This window comes from Tachypleus tridentatus, chromosome 13, assembly GCF_004210375.1.
Source record: "Tachypleus tridentatus isolate NWPU-2018 chromosome 13, ASM421037v1, whole genome shotgun sequence".
NCBI classification, from domain to species: Eukaryota; Metazoa; Arthropoda; class Merostomata; order Xiphosura; family Limulidae; genus Tachypleus; species Tachypleus tridentatus.
In genome coordinates, this window is record NC_134837.1 from 145,792,787 (window position 1) to 145,801,075 (window position 8,289).

The 8,289-nt window shown below is 30.8% G+C and overlaps 1 protein-coding gene across 8 annotated transcripts in view; it reads left to right on the forward strand.

Annotated features, from left to right (window-relative positions):
• Positions 1 to 8,289, forward strand: part of LOC143240646 (peptide methionine sulfoxide reductase MsrB-like) — a 47,139-nt gene that overhangs the window by 13,440 nt on the left and 25,410 nt on the right. For 6 of the 8 annotated variants that reach the window (XM_076483409.1, XM_076483410.1, XM_076483411.1 and 3 more), the window contains one exon: positions 659 to 3,509. In XM_076483409.1, coding sequence (XP_076339524.1) covers positions 659 to 864 — 206 coding nt within the window. In that variant the 3' untranslated portion in view covers positions 865 to 3,509. Of the gene's footprint in view, positions 1 to 658; positions 3,510 to 8,289 lie in introns of those variants that run through there. The other 2 variants (XM_076483412.1, XM_076483413.1) reach the window with 1 other exon arrangement.

Here is an 8,289-nt window from a genome sequence, read left to right on the forward strand (position 1 = left end):
GTAAAGGAAGATGAGTACTGAATACTACATGTTTTTCATTTCTTTTGTCAAAAACATTACATAAAAAGTATAATAAATTAAGAATAACAGAATAAACAAACACATTTTAACTTTTTTATTTTACTCTCTTGCCAACTATCATTTAGTTGATTAAACCTAAAAGTTTGAAAAAGTACTGTAAAGTGTGAAGTATGTTATAAAATGACAGTGTTGGTAATTAAGATAGTAAATTAAGACAAGACTGCCAAACTTTGTGACAAACCATTGATAAAACTTCTGTATCTAGATATATGCTGTATTGTGGCATCAATATCTAGATTATGTATTATATCAACTACTGCGATGAGAGGCATGCCCCTAGAGTGTATGTGTATCCATTTTTAAGAGGATTTAATAAATTTACATAATATATACATGCACATGCTTTAAGATGATGTTTTAGGGTCTTTATCCTATAAAAAAAAAAAGGTAATGATAATTTAATAGAAATATCAAATTAATTTTTTTGTCTGGTTTCATCTAACAAAAAAAAATGGAATTAAACCTTTATGAACTAGTTGATTTTATATTTAAAACTAAGTTCATTTAATGTGTATATTATTTTGTTTAATTCCCTTTGTGCATATTTTGAATTCCTTAGCCATTTTTTCTCTTTTAGTTGGGAACAATCTTTTGCTACTTGCTACAAAAGGTAATATTGGGAGGACAGAAGTGTCATGTAGAAAGTGTGGTGGACACCTTGGTCATCTGTTTGATGATGGGCCTAGACCAACAGGGAAACGGTATTGTATCAATTCATCTTCATTAAATTTTAAAGGGAGAGAAACAACTCAAAATAGGCCTACTGAAAATAACCAACAGTAAGATCATTCAAAAGATATATATTCATTTACAAAAGCTACTTCTACACAAACACATATATATCAGTATTTTGTATGTGCTCTAGTATGCGTTAAAACATGTATACATTTAATCTGCAGTAGTTTTTATTTCTTGGCTACTATAACCTTTGTATGTTCCCTTAAAGAACAAATCTGCAGTAGTTTTTATTTATTGACTACTATAACTTTTGTATGTTCCCTTAAAAAAACATTAATTTTAGATGTGTTACAAGTACCCACACAAAAATTTAATGCTTAAAAAATGTTATAATCATAACAATAAGTATACCTTGTAAAGGATAACATTTCTTTTTTTTTAAAGGGTTATTTTGTTTTATGCAGGTTTTATTGCAAAGTGATCATGGTGTGCATATATTTAATTTCCTTTTCAAATTGTACAGTCCTCTTTTCTGTCTAAATTTCAAGGGTATTAACAAAAAAAGTGTTTGAAGCTAAGCAATATAATATAAATTTATGCATGCTATTATTACATGAAGAAGCCTTCACATCTAAAAATTAGTTACCTAAGAAGTTCAAAAACCTTTTCTATTCTCAGTTTTCAGAGTGAAAATATTTATTTGTATTCTAGAAGATTAATGGAACTTGATAGTTACAAAAACAATTAATCTTAGAGTGCCTTCAGATGAAGGCCAGCCTATGAAACAGTTGTATGTGGACATTAAGTGTATACTTAAATAGTACTATTTCATAAAATAAAAAATGTCTATTCAATAACTTATATTCCATAATTTATCTCTTAATAATGTAGTCAATTACTATTATTGTACAAAATTAAATTTTTTTAGTTTGATTATTCATGCTAGATGATATTTCTATTGAATTAATATTTCTTATATCAAAATTTATTACACTTTTTATTCATAATTCAAATGGTTGTTTATTGTATGATGATAGCTTCTTATGTGAAATTTCAGTGTGTTACCAAGTGTTCTGCTCCAAAATAAGTAGTTATTTAAATTTTATATTTTCAAAATCTGGCAATTTTAAAATATGAGCTACAGTAATCATACTTCAAAATATTAATTTCTTTATGTTAATTATTTCTAGAATACTAAAAAGCAAAAGCATGTCTGATCAAATATTTCAAAATACATTAAGTTCTTTCAGTTAGTTATTCATAATAAAACTTTATCCTGAAATTTTTATCTATGAAGATTTTCTCTAAAATCAGTAGTTGTTTGGATTTGAAATATATGTTGTACAGACTTCAGTATTTCATGTGAAGTATTTATAAACGAAAGTATATTAACTAAGTATCACAAGCCTAGTTGTATTGTTAACATACAATTATAAGAAGGAATAATATATATACATAAATTTACTAATGTACTATGCGTGTGTGTCTTAATATTGTCTTCCTACTTTGAAATATTTGGTAGATAGAAAGTAAGTAGAAAAGCATGTAATAACATGTTAGTAAGTGAACAAACAACGTGCCTAATACTATGATGCGATTAAATAAGTTATTGGTTAGACATCTATGAAACACTGATGTGATTTCATAAATACAAGTTAATTTATACATTGAAGGTCTAAAACATGTTACTGTTTATGCCACTGCCTGGCCTCTAGAATAGCAGTCTGAACATTCCATACAAAAATTGTTATACTAAATTAGAAAATTTTAAAAAACATTTGTCATAAAACAGAATTATGAAAATAGTGTATTAAAACCTGAAATAAGATATTTCACAAAATATGCCAATGTTTTAATTAAAGGAAACATCTTATAGACTTTCCAAAATATTGAAAACTAGTTGCTTTTTTTAAGCATTTGATTTCATATTCTACTGTTTAAGATTTATATTTTTAATTTCTTCATGAACCTCCTCCCACCTCCTGTATGTGTGTGTATATATAGAGAAAATTGTTAGTCATATTATATCCTGAAGTAACATTACTATCCACTTCATTTTGATAAAAATTTTACTTGTTTAAAGTTAATGTACTACTATAATCACTACTTGAAGGTCAAAATGTACAAATAGTAAATTTTATATAAGGTTAAATCTGTATTGCAACTTCTGTGTGAAGTACCAATTTTGACAACCAAAAGTAATTTATTTTTTCTCAGTCATTCATAAGATGCTATCTTTTTACTACTACTTTCTGTTTACTGTAATAAATTGTGAGAATATTCATTTTTTACAGCATAAAATGAATTACTGAAATTCTTTTGTGGTTACATTATTAGGAAACTTAGTGTAACAGTTAAAACTTAATAGTTTAGGTTAGGTTATTAAATCTTTTTACAGGCCTCTAGTAGTTTTTGAGAGCAGCTTGTGATATATATATTTTTTATTTTCATACATTGTATTACAAGGGTTAAACACGAGTTTCCCTTCAATACCTGTTTAAAACAAAACGTGATTTTGTGATTTTTTTGTTGTTTATTCAGAGATTAGTGAGGACTTTGGTTTTGATATAATTAAAAAAGTTTGTTAAATAAATTGTAATTTTTTTTAAGCTTTAAGTTGTTTTCAGTATTAAATATTTTAAATGAAAATGCCAGAAATTCATTAGTAAATCTAACGAAATATATGTACACATTCTTTTTATTTTTTGCTACGAGTTTTCATGTTGAAAATAAATATTCGTTTACATAAACTCTTAAGTTTTATTTTACTCAAAGTATTGAATAGCAATTGAATTCATCGAGTATAACTATATTCTGTATAGTTTTGTTTGTTGGATTAAATTTCAAGTCCTAACTTAAAACATTTTTCTAATAGTGGACATAATTACCAGTTTTGGATATATATTTGTTTAGTCATTATAGTATGATACTGTTAAGTGTAATTCTGCAAAATCTAATTGCCAGATATATTGTTCTTAAAACATTTACAGTCGTATTTCTAATCTTAGTTGCAAGACTACTCCATGTTTGTGTACTTACTGTATTAAATCAAATAATTAAAATGGATATTTCTGTTGGTTAAAAGCCAGGAAAGCTAGGAAGAGGTTATCACTTAAATCATTGTACAAAATAAACATTAATGACTTTAAGAGATTTGTACATTTTAAGTCATGAATGTGCTGCAAATGTTTCTGCTACAAATTTATACTAACCAAACATAGCTAATTTGCTATCAAGTTAGAATTTATAACTAATTCCCAACACTAGGTCCAATAGTTAAGATATTTTAAATATGGAGTTTTGTTTATAATCATTCTATGATCAATTCTACAAAATTTCATAAGAAATTCTGGAGAAATAAAATTTCTCCCTGGATTTTAACTTCACTTCAAATACTTTTTTTTGGGGGGGGGGTATCAAAATAGTTAAAAATATGACAGTAATATTGATGATTTCATAACTTTAAAACTTTTGAAACTAGGCTGTGGGACAGGAAATAAATTGCATACTGCAACATTTAATATTACCATCCTTCATTCCAAGTATTTATACTAATGTCTTTTAGTATTTTCAAGTGGTTGTTCAACAGTGTTTTGTTTGTTTGTTTTTTTAATCAAAGAGAAAAGAAAAGGCATGGTCAGGTAGTTAGGGTTCTTGATTCACAATATGGGGGTCACAGGTTCAAATCCCATCACACCAAACATGCTTGCCCTTTCAGCTATGAAGGCATTATAATGCAAGTCAATCATACTGTTCATTGAGAAAAGAATAGCCCAAGAGTTGGCAGTGGGTGGTAATGACTATCTTCCTTCCCTCTAGTCTTACGCTGCTAAATTAGAAAGGCTAGTGCAGATAGCCCTTGTGTAGCTTTGTGCAAAATTTAAAAACAAACAACCAAATTACTAAAAATAATAAACACTTGTACATACATAATCATAAATTTTATTACTTGGCAATCTTACCTGTGAAAAAGTAATGATTGTTCCTGTAACTAATAAAAGAAAAAAAAAAATCGAAGTAAAAATGTATCTCGGAAAGGCTGGTATGGGTAGTAAAGCTTTTACTAATAAAGCAGAAAACAACGTTTTGACCTTTGGAGGTCATCTTCAAATTAACAGAGTTTGCAACTGGCCGTTGTCAAGCACATCTTGGGGATGTGAATATAAACGGGTACAGGATTGTAGGGTGTTGCAGTTATATGTTAGATTATTAATTAGTATTGGTTTAAGTGTTGTATAAGTATGGCTTCTTTGATTTTGCATTTGTTTATACTACTTTCCCTATTTAATATCTGGGAGATTGCTATGGTAATGTTTATATGATTTGCAGTTTTTGTGTTCTTTGAATCTAGCTTCCATTTTTCTGCTTGTTTCTCCAAAACATTCATGGCAGTTGTTGCAGTGTATTTTATAAATTATGTTGGTGTTTTGTTTGTCAGTGTAGTATGGAGTTTAATTTTGTACTTATGAAACAACTAAAACCAATATAAAGGGAACACCTTTATTCCTAACGTCCAACTGCAATGTCCCCTACAATCCCATACCCATTTATTCTCTCATCCCCAAGACACCCCCAGCAACAGTCAGTTGCAAGCTCTCTATTAACCTGAAGATGACCTAGGAAGGTCAAAACATTGTTCTCTACTTATCAATAAAAGGAAGACAAGCTGGACTTGTGTTTTAACTTAATATACTAAGTCTTCTCATATAGTCTACACCTACATTCACAGTTTTTGTCTGTCTCCTAGCATAGCATCTCCAGTAGGACTTCACCTCGATAGGCTCTCATCTCCATCTTTAAAGTTTTAATATCCATACCAGCTATCTTATGAATAAATTGTCTCCAGGATCTTGTGTTTAACTTCCTCTCAAGTTATTCCAAAGCTTCTGCAGTGAAGGATCTCTCTTCTGCATTTCCTTCAGCTCCTTTAAACTCACATTCGGGATGTCACTTTGAGGTTTAACCAAGCTTGATATCTTGCTTGCTTGCTCTCATAATTATTGCCTTTGCTTCAGCAGTCTCCTTTTTGTGTAGTTCCTCCAAATTCTTACTACCTGGTAAATTTCCATGTCACACATTGGTGCTTTCATAAACATAGCCGCAAGGTCTCCTAGATAAAATGACCCATCAATTAGCACACACAGCCATACCTTTTCAATCATCTGGTTATCAGACACTGAACTGGATCTCACTGCTGTCTACGAAACAGCGTGTGAAGTAGTAAACTTCACTTTCATAATTCTATGTTCCAATCACTACTGGCACTGTTGATTTATTTGCTAACTTGAGCTGACCATTGATCAATCTTAGCAATAGCACTTTATTCTGGTATCAAATTTAATGAATTGTCTTGATTCTGTTTCTTCTGGCAGCAGCATACATAGGGCCGGTCACTATTTTCTTATTCCTTACCAGCATTGTCTTTGTAAGTAGTTCTAGCTGCTTTATGTTGATTTCACCTGTTGCTTGCTAGTATTGGACTTTTCAATGTGTCTCATTTTATAACAAGTAGAGCATTTCTTCTCCCTTCTGTTTATTCACCTACTGTCACCTTTGGTAGACTTTTGCTCCTGGCCACCCATCACTGTTTTTGAATTAGACTATTTTTTTGAACTTGCTATTTATACTCTCTCCATGGACTCTCATACGCTGTTCTGTGAGCTTGATAATCTTATCCACATCTTTGGTGCTCTCTCTCTCTCTCTATATGTTCAACACACAACTATTCTTAAAGGAAACAAATTGATCTCATACCAATATGTCTGCCAGCCTTTCAAAATTATTTTCCCACCTGTCCATGTAAGCTCACATGCCAAACTGAAATACAGTTTGTACAGTGTCAGATTTGACTTCTATGAACTTCTAGCAAAGTGTTTTAGTAAGTTAATATTGTTTCAGCAAATCCACTTTTAATTTGTCATAGTCCAGGACATCTTTTGACATCATGCCTGCATATACATGTAGTCCTCATCCTGTGAGAAGCAGGGTAAGACAGACTCCCTGTTTGCCTTTGTCCCATTTCTGAGTTAGGGGAAAATCTTTCTGTTCATCAGATTTGGACAGTTTGGATAGCGAGCCCAAACTCCATTATCATTCTTAATCCTTCCTTCATTTGGTTAAACTTTGCAATTTAATTTTGTGCATATATTCTCATTTCTAGTCCCTCCTCTTTCAACACTTCTTCCTCTCTTTTTAGTTATTGTTCTATAAGAAACTCTTATGGTTCAGTTTTTCAACCTGAGATGCTATCTTCTTTCTAGCAATGTATCAAAACTTTGACATGAGTAAAGAAGGTAATTGTAAACTTCACACTGTGTGTTGCTACTACTACATTTCTACAATTTTTAGGCCTACTTATTTCTGCTATCATTCATGTTTTCTTCTACTGCCATTTTCCACTGTATAAGCCTGGCCATAGCTTGCCATATGTCAGAAACTTACTTTGCAGTAGAATGTATAGTAATGTAAATATATGGGTGTGTTGAGCTTAATATTTTTCTAGAGTTGGTGTCTGACTTGTTGGCAATAAATTCGACAATAAAATGAACAGCACACACTCCTTGTTTTTAAAGTATATACATATTCAAAACAAGTTAAACATATATACAAATATTCTTTATGGAGAGACTACAATTGTATTTTAAACACTGTACAGTTTTCTTTTTGTCAAAACTCCACTTACATCAATTCAACTGCTTTTAAATTTAGGTGACAAAACAAGCTATTTTCCTCTTTTTATCACAACAGCATCTATATATAATTCATCTGTACTGTTGCAAAAGTTACCACAGTTGTATCCTGAACTTCCAATAATTGTCTACTTTTTATCAAAGTCCACACAGGCCAATTCAGCTGGTTTAGAACACTCTTTGGCAAGACCAATTCTTTCTGTCTCTTTCAAATTGCTACAATAGTTAACTAAGTTTTCTAACTTTTATCTGACCAAATTTATCTTTTACATGACTTTACTTTTACTCTCTTTCCACTCATCTGGTTGCAGCTACTTCTACATCTATCACTAAGACTTCTGGACATCTCCGTAGACTGGCAATCAGTAGGATTGCAAACTGTTTGATAGTCTCAACATCAATGAATTAATTAATAATACTCTGCTCAACAGTCTGACAGCCTGGGTATCTGTTCATTATGAGATCGATTTTATTACTAAGGCTTATCTGATTTTTCTTCTATTGAGGGCAGGTTCATGCTTTTAGTATGGTGATACTGTTCAGAAAAACTAGTTGTTTTTGTTCATATAGAAAGGGGACTTTTGGTATTCTTTTAACCTGACATTCGTGTTACATCCTTTTTCACTTATGTGAAAGGCTGGGCAGTTGTTACACTTTATTTTGAAAATGTTTCCTGTGGGGTAGGTTCATTACATAATTTTCTTAATGTATTTAATTTTCATTCTGCTGTAAAAACGAATCGAGTATTTATGTTAGTTGTACTTATGTGCTGCCCCGCAGTGGCTCAGTAGTATGTCCGCAGACTTGCAACGCTAAAAACCGGTTTCGATACCCATGGTGG